This window comes from Miscanthus floridulus, chromosome 4 (assembly GCF_019320115.1).
Source record: "Miscanthus floridulus cultivar M001 chromosome 4, ASM1932011v1, whole genome shotgun sequence".
Lineage (NCBI taxonomy): Eukaryota > Viridiplantae > Streptophyta > Magnoliopsida > Poales > Poaceae > Miscanthus > Miscanthus floridulus.
This window is the reverse complement of record NC_089583.1, coordinates 98,260,169-98,273,253: the sequence shown is the minus strand read 5'-3', so window position 1 is coordinate 98,273,253 and position 13,085 is coordinate 98,260,169. Positions and strand designations below refer to the sequence as shown.

The window sequence follows — 13,085 nt, the reverse complement described above, 5'->3', positions numbered from 1 at the left end:
TGTAAATTGGTAATGGTTGCCTGGTTAATAGTTTATGGTGCCGCAACAAAACCGAGGGCTCTCTGTGGAACAACTGCCACATGTGACGCTGCTCGGCGCGCGCTGGTATCGAGGTTATTAACCAAATACCTTTACCAAGTTACACCGCCATACCGTTTTGTTTTAAAAATTTTCTCCTTGGAAAGGTTCAGGTGTTCAAACAGAAAATCCACAATGGGTTGATGCAAAAGTGTTGTCTCAAGGTAAACAAGAGGTAGTCTTGGAGGGAGAAAGTATGACATGGTCTCAGTCTACATGAAAGACAGATGTGGTCGGGTAAAGGGAAGAAAATGAAGAGTAGTATGGAAGGTTAGCCGTGGGTAGTCGTAAAAGTCTGAGTGGACGTCTTGTTCCAAGCCTGTGCTTAGTTGACCGCGCTATGCATGCTGGGTCATTTCGCTACTTACCCTGCGAACGCCGCTTGTGTCAGGACCTATAGCACCCTATTTTCTCGTGGCCGTGGCATTGTGCTGTGCTCGCCGTCTTTGTGCACAGTGCGTTTCTCCTTTTCCCAGCATCCGGTCGGCTCTCCACTCTCATGCCTCGTCCCTCATATCGGACCCCCCCTATTTCCCTCTCCTTTCTTTCTTCTTTTGGTGACACGATTGCTCGCACGCCTCCCTCGTCGAGCGCATCCGCTTATCTTCCCTCCTTTATTTTCCATCCGCTCGTTTGTGCAGGGAGCGCGCCATGGCCATGTCTATTTCCCCTTGTGTGAACTGTCTGTGTATCCCATCCCCGCCGCATCCACTTCCTAGGTGTTGTGTCTCCCCATCGTTCATCACTATAAAATCCCCTTGGTCCTTACTCTTCTTCTCCACCCCTTTCCCACGCATTTTGAGTAGAGCTACAAAATCCAGTCAACCTTGTGAAGCTAGGTTCGTCAATCTGAGGTGATGGTGTAATCTGAAGAGAAGGAAGGATCTGGTTCGTCGAAGAAGTCAAGTTTCCCTTTTGGTAGTCAATCATAGGGTTCACAATGTTTTACTTCTTAGTCGACTGTTTCTGGATCTATTGGTGCTACGCCATGTTTTGGATAATCATCTTCTTGTTGATTCTCCATTGTCCTCGTCTATCCTGACTTCTGGATTAAGTCTCGGTTGCATTAGGTTGCTCTTAACCATGTATCCCTAGATCCCCGTGTGGTTTAGTATTCGAAGTCGTGCAACCTGTCGTGTAATCCCTGATCTCAGTAATGTAATCACGTTTCCCTCTGCTGGTTCTTGCTTTGAATCTCGGGATGAGATTCTTTTTAAGGGGGGTTGGTTGTAACACCCCTTGTGTTACGAGCTTGTTTAGCACCGCGATTTAGGCCTAAGAATTTTTTTGAAATGAGTTTCTTGGGTTTTTAATTTAAAACGTACTTGAGGCGATAAGCGAATCTTATGTGACTTAGTTTCGCGGACTCGAATTAAACACTCAAGTTAAAGTACGCAGTGCGTAAAGATGTTCAGGAATGTCGAACGACAATTCTGGCCAATCGATAGCGAACGACTTGTTCTATTAGATAAAGCATAAATAGCAACTTTTATAAATAAAAATAGAATCCACTAACAAATAGAATGATATACATATATATATATAGCGCAACCGTTATATATATATATATATATATGTATATATACACACATTACGACCGACGGACGCACATGCCAATATAATGGCTCCAGTGAGAGCGATTAGCAACGTCATCGATAAAAAAATGGGATTCGGCTCTGAGCATCACTGTGCGTTGTAAATTGTCATCTTTCCCCATCTCTACTAATTTGTTTAGCAATTTTCGTACCAGGTAGGCCACCAGCCTATTGGATTAGCTTTTTGCTCGTGCACGGGGCATGGTGCGCCTCTATGCCATTCCGCTCAGGATGTTTTCCCCCTGGTCTGGTCCGGCCGGTCGGCCCTGGCCACGTCATTCTCTGCTTCATCCCGTAGCGCGTGGAGCATGTGGTCCTGCTCCGCCATGCCTTGTCCTTTTGCTGCCTCCGCCTGCCTCTTGGTCTTGTCTGTCTGTCTCTGTCTTGTTTTTGCAAGCCGAGCTGCTACCACCGCTGCTTGCTTTTATTCTTTCCCTCAGCTTGCTACACACTGTATCGCACTACCCCGCGTTGCCTCACATCGCCGAAGCCGAAGCCGAAGCCCCATCCGTCGTTGCTCCTCCGTGTCCTCCACCTCGCAGCCGTAGTGCCTCCATCGTCCTCACGCCTCTCATCGCAGGGGCCGCGCCCACACCAGCGCCCTCCTCGTTTCTTCTCCCGCGTTGCTGCCGCACACCACACCGTTGCCGTGCCTCCTATTTGCTGGTTCGTCCGTGCCGTGCCGTGGCCGGCCATCTCCCTCGGCCGAGTCCAGCACGCCACTTCCCCTATTTCTGTCTCCACCGCTGGCGCACCTTTCCCCCTGCCATGGCCACGCGTGGCCATCGTGTGTGCCCTGGCCATGCCTTTTCCTCCTCTCATGCGCGTGCTGCCGCTGTGCAACCGCTACGCCTGGAGCGCCGCACCGCATGCGCGCACCCCCTTGGCAAACCAAACGCCTCGGGGCGACCCCGCTGGCACCCGCGCTGCTTCCATTGCTGGCCACAGCACGCGCAAAGCAGCGAGCCCCGCTGCGCCCGAGCCCGCGTGGACGCGCCACCGACGCCCCACGCACCGCGACCGCTATTGGTCAAGCTCTCAGCGCCGCTCTCCCTTCCACGCGGCTGACCGTGTGGTCCCACGCCGCGTTTCCAACCGCGCGCGAGCGCGCCCCTTCGCCTCGGTCCGCGCCGTAGCCTGCCGTGCCGTAGCCCCGGATGCCGTCAGCCACTGGTGTCGTTTCACCTCCATCGCCGTCCCAGAGCCTAGCCGCGCCGCCAATGTCGCTGTGGATGCCGTCCTGCAGCGCCGTTCCATGTCTCCTCTGTTTTCCGCTCGCCGTCATCCGCACGGTCCGCCTGCTGCCTGTGGCCGGTGGTGCGCCCATCGCCGCATCAGCCCGCAACTGCGGCCGTGACGGCCACAGCGCCTACCCACCTTCACGTCCCACGCCGGCTGGACGTCGCTGGTGGCGGCTCCCCCATGGCTTCCCAGTGCTCGCGTGCCGGCACATCCGCCGCCGTGGAGCTCCGCTTCGCATCATCCTTGCCACGCCGTCCCGTGCCAAGTCCCTGCGCGCCCATGCCGAACAGTGGCCGCGTCCTCGCTGCCCGTGCCAGCAACGCCGCTTCCCCTCCCTGCTCCTCGGCCACTGCCATCGGGCTATCATGCAGTGTTGGTCGGTGCTCCTCCCCTGACGATGCTCTGTTCTGAGATTGAAGAAGCGAGGTGAGGAGGGTATATATCCAAGCAAAAAAATTATATGGGGTCCTTTTTGCTAAATACATGACTCAAGTAAATAGTCCCAATGTCCTGCTGAGTTTATTTCGAGAAAGTATGAGGGCCTGTTCGCAAATGTGATGTGCACCTGCCAGCACTGGGCCGACCTGTGGTCGCTCGCCTGGGCCCGTCACATGCTTGGGCCGGCCTGGGCCGCTCGCCCTGTGCCTCTGCGGTCACGGCCTGCTCCGCGCAGCGTGGGCCGCCTCCTGCCTACTGGGCTAGCCTGTGGCCCGCGCTGGTCGTGCGCCGCCTGGGCCACTGCCTGCCCGCCGCTGGGCCAGCTGATGGCCGGCTGGGCCTTATGCGGCTGTGGGTTGCTGAGCTTGCTATTTTATTTAATATGGCTGAAGCTTGTAAATCCGTAATAAATCAAATAAAAATCATAAAATTGTGAAACCAATTTTGCTAGATTCCTAAAATCATGATCTTTCTGTTAGTATAATTTGTTCCCATAGTTTGCTAATATTCTTGGAAGCTATATAATTAATTTATGGTACTTAATATTATAAAAAGATAACCGGTACGAATTGTTGTGATAAAGTGGTTCCAAAATAATTAGCTTGCTAAATAGATAATGATGCCCTATTCCGAATAAAGGTTAAATCGATAGAATGCAATAAAGAAATAACTTGGGTTTGTATAACTAAAACAATTATTAGGAAATAATGCCTTGATTCGACAACATGGATATGTAGCTAACTACGGTCGTCGTCAGAGCTAGCCCATTAACTCGAGAGGCGTAAATCGTATTTTACGAGTCATGGTTGCAATCGATTAATTATGTCTTTGTATTGCATCGTATTGCATATCGTATAGGTACGATGATGGATCAACGGATCGATTGAAGGATAATTGGGAATCCGAAGATGATGCAATGGGCTTCCTATTCAGTTGATGGTGGATGATCTGAAGATGCAGATACTAGCTTTAAATATATCTTACCCAAGCAAGCCCCGGTGCATAACCCCTACTTTTCTGCAGTTTAAATTATATTTGTGCATTAAGTTTTAAAGAGTTGATTAAAACCCACTTGCACATATATCTTTATCCTATAAGTCTTACTAGTATGACAGTATCGTGTAGAATGCTATGCTACAGGACTCTGGTAGAAGTCGAGTGATTACCTGTCACTCGTGAGAGATAGGAAATATATTACTATCACTTGGAAAATATAAATGGTAGAATGGAAAAATGGTGACCGGGTAGGGATATGGTTTGGGTATTGGTGAGTGTAAGGAGTTGTGTCGCCGTGGATACGGGGCATAGTTTGGTTACACTGTTTTTCCCTGTCTGGTCGGTTAAGGACCGATCGTTGCATGACTCTAGGCAGGTCACAGACTTATTATCCCTGAGCACATACTTTATGTATGGGCACTTGGAAGACTTGTTGCTCTCTTGTCGTGGATCCGGCTCTTTCCGGACCGACTATCAGGGTTTGTTTTTGGTGGAGGAGGATCCTTGCACCGCACTGAGTCCAGGGACTCAGGGGTGGGGGCTTGGAGTCCCAGTTTGGACGGGGACTTAGACACCCGGGACAGGAGAGTGATGGTTGGTCCTGCTTGTGCCTGGGGTACAAGAGGGGCGTGTGTTTTTGGGGTACCCAGCTGGGGGCATTGATTCGCGAATCGCTGGACGATCCGATACGGCTTGTCTACGATTTAGCATCGTAGTAAGAACTGAAAGAGGAAAGATGGAAGATGGAAAAAGAAAATCTGATTGCGTACCACCTGCTTGAAAGTAGCACAGGTGCTTACATAGAATAGTAGTTAATGAACCAATGCGGCTATTAATAAAATCGAATATAAGGACGCACGCTTAGTAATGCTTCCTGCAAATACAATAAATCCACAAGCCAGATAGCCTTGCATATCCTTGGAGTCTTTTCTTTACCCTGTCGGGTAAGTCTTGCTGAGTACAATTGAGTACTCAGGGTTTTATTCCCCCTGTTGCAGGTGACAGGTGGATGCTTAAGCTGACTCTTGTGTGTGGATTCCTCCTGGTGGGCTCAGCGAGGATTCCCTTTACGCGTCGATCATAGTTTTTATTTATAACGCTCACCAACTGTTTTTATAAATGATGTAAGAAATAGTTAAGAATAATGTAAGCTTTATTCTCTCATTTGTGATTCTGATGGTAAAAATGTGGACTTTCGGGTTCTTCCCTAGGGGTGTGTCCGACGGAACCGAGTAATTTAGTGTTCTCCCTCGAGTGCTTAGTGTCTAATGGAAGACGAGCACTCCTGTGAGGCATTAGATTAGGCGGTTCTGCCACACACTGTCAGTTCAAAAACCCCATTCACTGTCGAATTTTGAACCGGCAAGTGACATACCGACAGTGATGTGGGATTGACATCCTGCCGGTTCTTATGAACCGACAGTGATGTGGTTTTTTTAAAAAATTTAAAAAATAGGCTAAAAAATAGAAAAGATTTTTTTTTTAATTTTGAGAGAGGTCCTATTGGACAGCCACATGGTCGCGTGTCGCAAGTCACAAGTCACGATTTTTCGCGCAAAAAACGCGCGCTTCCCGACCATTGGCGCTCAAACCTCTGACCTCTTGCTTCACATCTTCAACCTCCTAACCACTTCACCTGCAAGCTGTTTGGAGATTTTCGTTCTAGCCATTTTTATGTTCATCTAATTTTGAAATGAGTATTTAGGACCCTAAACGAATTCAAATGAAAAAGTTATCCAACTACAAAGTTTTATAACTTTTCAAGATCCTACAACTTTCATTTTGGTAGTTTGTCCATCCGAGGTCGTTTACAAAATTTGAATTTCAAATTTTAAAAATTCAAACATAGTTTTTCATCACAAGATGAATTCAAATTAAAAAGTTGTCAACTACAAAGTTTTATAACTTTTTGACATCTACAACTTTCGTTTTTTCTGTTTGTCCATCTAAGGTCATTTAAAAAAAAATTCAAATTTCAAATTTTTGGAAATTGAAATGTAGTTTTTCTTGATAAGATGAATTCAAATAAAAAAGTTGTCAACTACAAAGTTTCATAACTTTTTAGGATCTACAATTTTTATTTTGATAGTTTCTCCATCCGAGGTCGTTTATAAAATTTGAATTTCAAATTTTAGAAATTCAAACGTAGTTTTTATTGACAAGATGATTTCAAATTAAAAGTTGTTAACTAAAGAGTTTCATAACTTTTCAAGGTCTACAACTTTTATTTTGAACATTTAATTATTTATTCATCTGATATAGTGGTAGTAATACTGTTCATAAATGTTATATATCCCTCTTATAATTTAACATTGTTCTCAAATATTACATATCCCTCTTATAGTTTATGAAACTATTAGAGGGATACGTAATATTTATGAACAATGTTACTACCACTTTATCGGATGAAGAAATGATCAAAATAAAAGTTATAGATCTTGATAAGTTCTACAACTTCTATGTTCATGACCTTTTCAGCTGAAATCATTTAGTTTTTCAAAATGGAGTTTGATGTTGCCATTTTTTAAATTCAAAATTCAAATAGATAAAACACGGTTACATAAAAAGATGGATAAAATAATAGCCTTAAGAACACAATAAATTGATAGAGCATGATTTTAGAAATTTTTAGGAAAAAAATCATCAAATTTAAAGTTAGTATGAGGGAGAAAGACTAGTTACAAATTTTAGCAAGAGATTAAAAAGAGAAATCAGAGTTTTTCAATAATTTCAAATTTTAATTTTAAACAACGTTTTGAAGAGGTAAATAATTTTAAATAAAAAATTGTCAACTACAAAGTTGTATAACTTTTCGAGATCTATAACTTTTGTTTTGGGCGTTTTTCTATCCGAGGTCGTTTGAAAAATTTAAATTTTAAATTTTAGAAATCAAACGTAATTTTTGTTAGAACAATGATTTCAAATAAAAATATTTGGACATTCAAACGATCTTAAATTAAAAAAGTTTGTAACTATAAAGTTGTAGATCTCGTCGAGTACTACAACTTTGATATAAAGTTCATCTTCATTGGACATCATATGAGAAATTTATGAAGTTTTCTTGCAGTATATCACTGTCGATTCAAGCCATGAACCGACAGTGATAGTATCAGTGTTGGTTCTTGGCAAAAATCAGTAGAGATGACTCAATATCAGTGTCGATTCTTGGCTAAAACTGACAGTGATATGAACCGACAGTGAAGACCAGAATATCAGTGTCGGTTGGTCTTATCACTGCCGGTTTGAGCCAAAAACCAGCAGTGATGAGGTCGACAGTGATAGTCCAATTCTGTAGTAGTGCTAACCCTAAGAACTCAATTTACTAGAAAAACTTATGAAATAATGGATCCCCACTCCCTCCGACCTTCGAAGAGAGATGGCAGAGGGAAAGGGAGGGGGACCAACTGTGGGGGCGGTGGCGCTTAGGGTGAGACGCGCGAGAGTTGCATGCAACTTGAGCTCATGCATTCACACCAATGTACCAAACTTTATTGGAAGTTTGGGATAAAGAAAAAAAAGGAGCAGAAGCACATGTTATGGGGAAATGGTAAGCTAACGAAAATAATGGCGAATCTCATCAAGCGTTCGTGACAATCACCGGTCACTGGCACAAAAACCCTAGCTAAGTGATAATGGTTTATAGATTTATGCAAAACCTATTCAAGCAGTATTCAAACGGGTTAGTTGTATAAGGATTGCAACAACTGCTTCTGCACTTACCAATAGATTTTAAGAATCCTAAATAAAAAAAAATCAGAAATCTAAAATCTCATCCAAATAGGTTAGATCTGTTGGATTTTTTTTATTCTGATTCTAAAAATCTCCTCATAACCAAACAACACCTGAGCCTCTTTCTTCTCATCTCTGGCCCCCTGGCCCCATGGTCAGATATTATGAGATGACTCCCTTCGAAGTTCAAAGATCCTAGAACAGACCTGCATGAGAAACCAGAAAGAATGCTTGAACTGCGGGGTTTAGTTCCGAAGGACTTGGCGCCTTGGGCGCGCCCAAAAAGAAGGATTAGCAGGCAAAAATGAAGGATACCAAAGAATGACATGCGGAAGAGAGGAAAATGGCATGCGGAAGAGAGGAAAACTACTATTTCTTCACTATCCCAAGACCATGGCCGGCGGGACTTATTGTTGCTGCGGTTAATTTGCAGGGCTGATTTGTTGTGAGAGAAAAACATCGTTATATAGACTAAATAAATAGGACTGATTCTAATAAGCTTAAGCGAACATGGCTCATATATGGCCGGGCGGCCCTTGAAGCAGACTAATTAAATTAGGTTGGCAAATATAGACAAATATAGCAGATCAGATTACCATATGTACCTATATAGATAGCTTGCCTCAAAACTTTCCCCAAAAGCATATCTCAGATTCTCACGGATCATGATGAACGGTAACCCCAACAAAGAAAAAAAAGATCCGGACGGGGCACCTCGACATCAAAAGGCCCATCAAATGAAGCACGCAAGAGAAGGAGGCAGACAAGCTTAATGAAGGCGTTTGGGTGATGATCAAGTGTAACGTAGAAGCTCTTCTTTGATTGTGTCATGCAAGCTTTACAAAGAGAGGCCTACACAGCTCCATTGGCAGTATGCCCACCTCCAAAAACAACAGATTTGACGATGGGCGAGGAGGTGGACAGAATGCCAAGGAACTCCCAGTAAGCGCCCCTTTGATAAGCACGCATGACGACTATACCACTACTTTCATTGCTCGCTCCGATCGATCATCGATCTACCCACAGACTACAGCTGCTGCTCTCGCTCACCATTATAAGTACGTGCTGCTTACAAGCTAGGCGCGTAATTTATAGAGCCATAGAGTAAGATTGGAGCTAGGGTTGTGGGCGCGCGTGCCTTGCGAGGGCAGCCTCAGCGATAAGGATGACAGTGGTGCGGGTTCAGGTCGGATATTCGCGGTTTTAGGGTCCGGCGGTTTCAGTTTTGGTGTCTGATTCTCGCCCACAGTTTTTCGAGTTCGGATACCCGAAAGTTAGCGGGTTTAGGGCGGGTTTTCAGTTTCACCCGCGGATCACCATCGGAGCCCTGAAATAATTTGGCCCACTAGCAGCCCATCAACAACCCTAGCATATAAGCCTGAAATCCTCTCCCTCAAAACCCTCACCCGGTCACCCCAGACCCAAGCCGCCGCTCGGGCAGTCGTAGTCGGGCGCGCGGCGGTGGCGCAGGGACGCCTCGAGCTCGAGCGGTGGAGCCCTTGACCTCTTCCTCTCGGTATGGAACCGTGGATCCGTGCTCACCCTGGTGTTCCGTGCTCGAGGCTCGACCCCACCCAGGAACCCACCGACGGCCGCCTTGCCGCCTTGGTCGCTGCCCGCCGTCCTAGAAGGCAGCACCGCAGCAGCTGGCAGCCGGCAGCTGCCCACTCAACGCGTGCGTGCGGCGTGCCCAGCAGGGGTCCGTGGGGGCGTAGGGCGCACCCAGCCGGGGGGCGGTGTCGCGGAGGCGAGCAGGTGCCTACTTGCCCTGGCTAATTGCTGCTGCTGCTTGCTAATTGATGCTGTACATGGCTAGCTGCGACTGTTGCTTGCTAATTTATCATGTACATGGCTAGCTAATTTATTCTATACATATTCTGTATATTTGTAGCTGCTGCCTGCCAGTACTTTTATGGTTACATCTTGTTATCTGCAATCTGTTTTGCTAATTTATCATATTTTTGTATTGCTGTTCTGGTTGATTTGTTGTAATTTTTTTAGGTTTTGGATTATCCGTCGGGTTTCGGGGATCCGCGGGTTTTGGTTTCAGGGATGGATTTTAACCCGAATCGGTGTTCGGGGCGGATTCGGGTTTTAAGTTCGGGTTTCGGTTTTGGGTACCCAGACACTCCACCCGATCCGAACCCGCCCTGTTGACATCCTTATTCAGCGAGTCGCCGGGGCTCCCTAGCTATAGGACTTGGACTTGCACTTGGACGTAGGAATTAGGAAAGAGAAACAAGAGTCGGTAGACGTAGCGAGCGGCGATAGGTGGCGGCAATGGCTGATATAGGGGATGAAGCGGAGCTGCGCGCAGAAGCGGAGAGGGCCAGCAGCGGCCAGCGGACGGGGAGAAGGGGCGAGCGGCGCTGCTGGGAGGAATAGAGGGCTTCGGCGGAAGGGCACAGCACAGGAGGAGAAGACCGGTGGGCGATGGGGCGACGGGGAAGAATGGCCTGTTCGTTTAAACTTATCAGCCGGCTTATTAGCTAAATCTACAGTATTTTTGTCTCAAAATAAAACAGCTTCAGCCGACTTTAACACCAGCCGAACACACTCGAAGAGTGAGCTCGGTGGCCCGGCCGTGGGGCGGGGACAAAATAGAGTCCTGACGGAGTGGGTGTGGGACCCATCACGCCAGCTTGGGTACTGTGGTGTGCTGGTGTGGGGAGTCCATGACAGGCTGGTGAGACGCATCAGCAGCGACAGTGATTCAATTCAATGCAGATTTCAGCAGGCGTGCACTGCACGATCCATCATGCATATGCATGCGCTACGATCCTTGCGTTTACGTGTATGGCTGGATTAGATTCAGATTTCAGCAGGAGGATCCGATGGATGGATGGTGCCTACTGTCGCCTACGACCAGGTAGCTGCAGAGTGCAGACAAGGTGTCGTCAAGGTGTGAGAGCGCGCGCATGGATCGAACTTATGACGATCCATGGATCGATCGATGTGGAGGTGGTCCTAGGTCTGGGACCGGGTGCATCATAAGTGACGACGGTACATCGGGGGACAAAAGGCAGGAATACGGAGCACAGCAGCTAGCCTGCTGCCGCGCGCAGCTGGCACAGTGCTTCTGGCCTCTTGCGCGCCAGCGGCAGTGTGTGTTCCTGCCGCTCGGTCACCACACCGTCACTTAGACGGTCTCCAACCGCACAACCCAAACCCAAAATAGTGTTCTAGGTAAAAAAACACACGTTCCAATAGAAGATCCAAATAGAGGGCGCGTTTTGCATACCAGCCGAACCGAAACGCAAATAAGCGTCTCGAGAGAGACGACACAAATCTCTGGCGCTGTAGTGGTGCGCGACGCGGCGCAGCCGGCGCGGCGAGGCGAGCCCGCGGCGGGGAGCCACCGGCGCTTCCAGGCGGGTCCGCGGCGGACGCCAGGCAGGGCTGCTGCGGGGAGCCGCCGGTGCGGCGAGGAGCAGCCGACGCGGCAAGGAGAGGAGAGGGCGGCCAGGATCTCGCAGGTGCCGCTCGTAGTGGGGACGGAGGCGGCTTGCAGCATGGCGGCTCTCACTCGCGGTGGTACTTGCCCGCGGTGGTGCTCGCGAGGCAGCGGACGAAGGGGCCCACGCCGAGGAAGCTGCCGGAGCTCGTCCGCGCGAAGGGGCCGCGCGCCTCGCCGGATCTCGCGTCGAAGCTCACAGCTCAGGTGGCCGGCCGTGGGGAAGACGAAGACGGTGGAGCAGGCGGCACTGGACGAAGGAAATTAGGAGTCTTGTTTGAGATTCGCTGTTGGAGAAGGAAGGTTTTAGACGCGTGACTCCTCTTCCTGTACTCAAATCATGGAATATGGTTCGTGTTTACGTCCTTGCTGTTGGAGACAGTCCTATCATGCACACCCACTGTTTCATCGGGTATCGTAAGAAGCGGCCATAATGCAGTTCAACTGTCGCCGACGCAGATGCTTGGACGAGGACGATGGATCCGAACAGGAGATCTCTGCTTCCTTTTCGGTATCATGACTACTATCACAGTGACAGAGCATATGCATGGTTTCTTGATGCTAATCTGGCAACGGATCACTGCACAGCTCTTTTGCCTAGCTACGAGTATACGGGATTACGGATACCTCCAAGACTGCGTGCCGTGACCTCACAAAGGCAACTGCAGCAATGAAAGCCATCATGGCAAAGCGGTCCTCATCTGCCATCAGCTCCTCGGCAGCAAAATCAGGGTACCCGGTACCCAGCCGTCACCCGACCATCATTTCCAAGCCAAGGGCCGAACGGAGGCGATGCACTGATCGATCTCCAGCGGCCGCTGTCTCTTCTGTACTGGCCAGCCGTCCGAGATCCGATGCCCGGTCTTGTTTAATCATGGGCGGATGCATGCCGATGCCGAGCGGAGGATGGATGGAGGAGCGAGCGCCGAGCGGTTGCCGATTGCCTGCCGTCTGCCGAGTGCCCAGGCCGCTGTTCTGCTTCTGCATGCCCAGTACAGTACTGACACGTGCCGCACCGACCACTGCACGGCGTTATGATTGCGGCTGCCCGTCGTCTGCGGTCTGCGTACCGCATTCATTCATGCCTGTGCTGCTTCCTGCCTGCTTTGACCGGATCCGAGTACATGATGATGCGGCCGTATCAGGTTTTAGAGCGAGATAGGCTGGTCGTAACTTACTCCCTCTCTCTTGTAACGATGCATTATAAAATTTTAAGATAAATTAAGAGAAAACATAAAAGACACTTATACCCTTATTTTATTTTTAATCAGACACTATCATTAACGTGATTAATGGTGATTGATTGATAACTGAAAAGTATTTAATGTAAAATTGATTTTTGTCCTCTAGAATGCATTATATTTAAGGATAATTTTTAAATGCTAGAATGCAATATATTACAAGTACGGGGGGCTATGTCAATCTATATAATAATTAATCCACTTGTTTGTCTCATAATTTTTTTTGTTTTTTTCTTAAACTAACTACTCCCTCGTATGCTTATCCGCCCGGCGCCCGCTCTCATATGCTTATCCGCCTAGCGGCGGAAGCAG

At 48.0% G+C, this 13,085-nt stretch overlaps 1 protein-coding gene and 1 pseudogene across 1 annotated transcript; both read right to left on the bottom strand.

Moving 5' to 3' along the window:
* The window catches only part of LOC136548888 (receptor-like serine/threonine-protein kinase SD1-8), a 115,420-nt pseudogene that overhangs the window by 16,453 nt on the left and 85,882 nt on the right, over positions 1–13,085 (bottom strand).
* Positions 7,973–11,714, bottom strand: LOC136550104 (uncharacterized). Its single transcript, XM_066541576.1, has 2 exons — positions 11,320–11,714; positions 7,973–8,284 (listed from the first exon to the last, which is right to left on the bottom strand). Exons 1-2 carry the CDS (start codon positions 11,590–11,592, stop codon positions 8,234–8,236), a joined length of 324 nt encoding a protein of 107 aa, XP_066397673.1. The 5' UTR covers positions 11,593–11,714; the 3' UTR covers positions 7,973–8,233.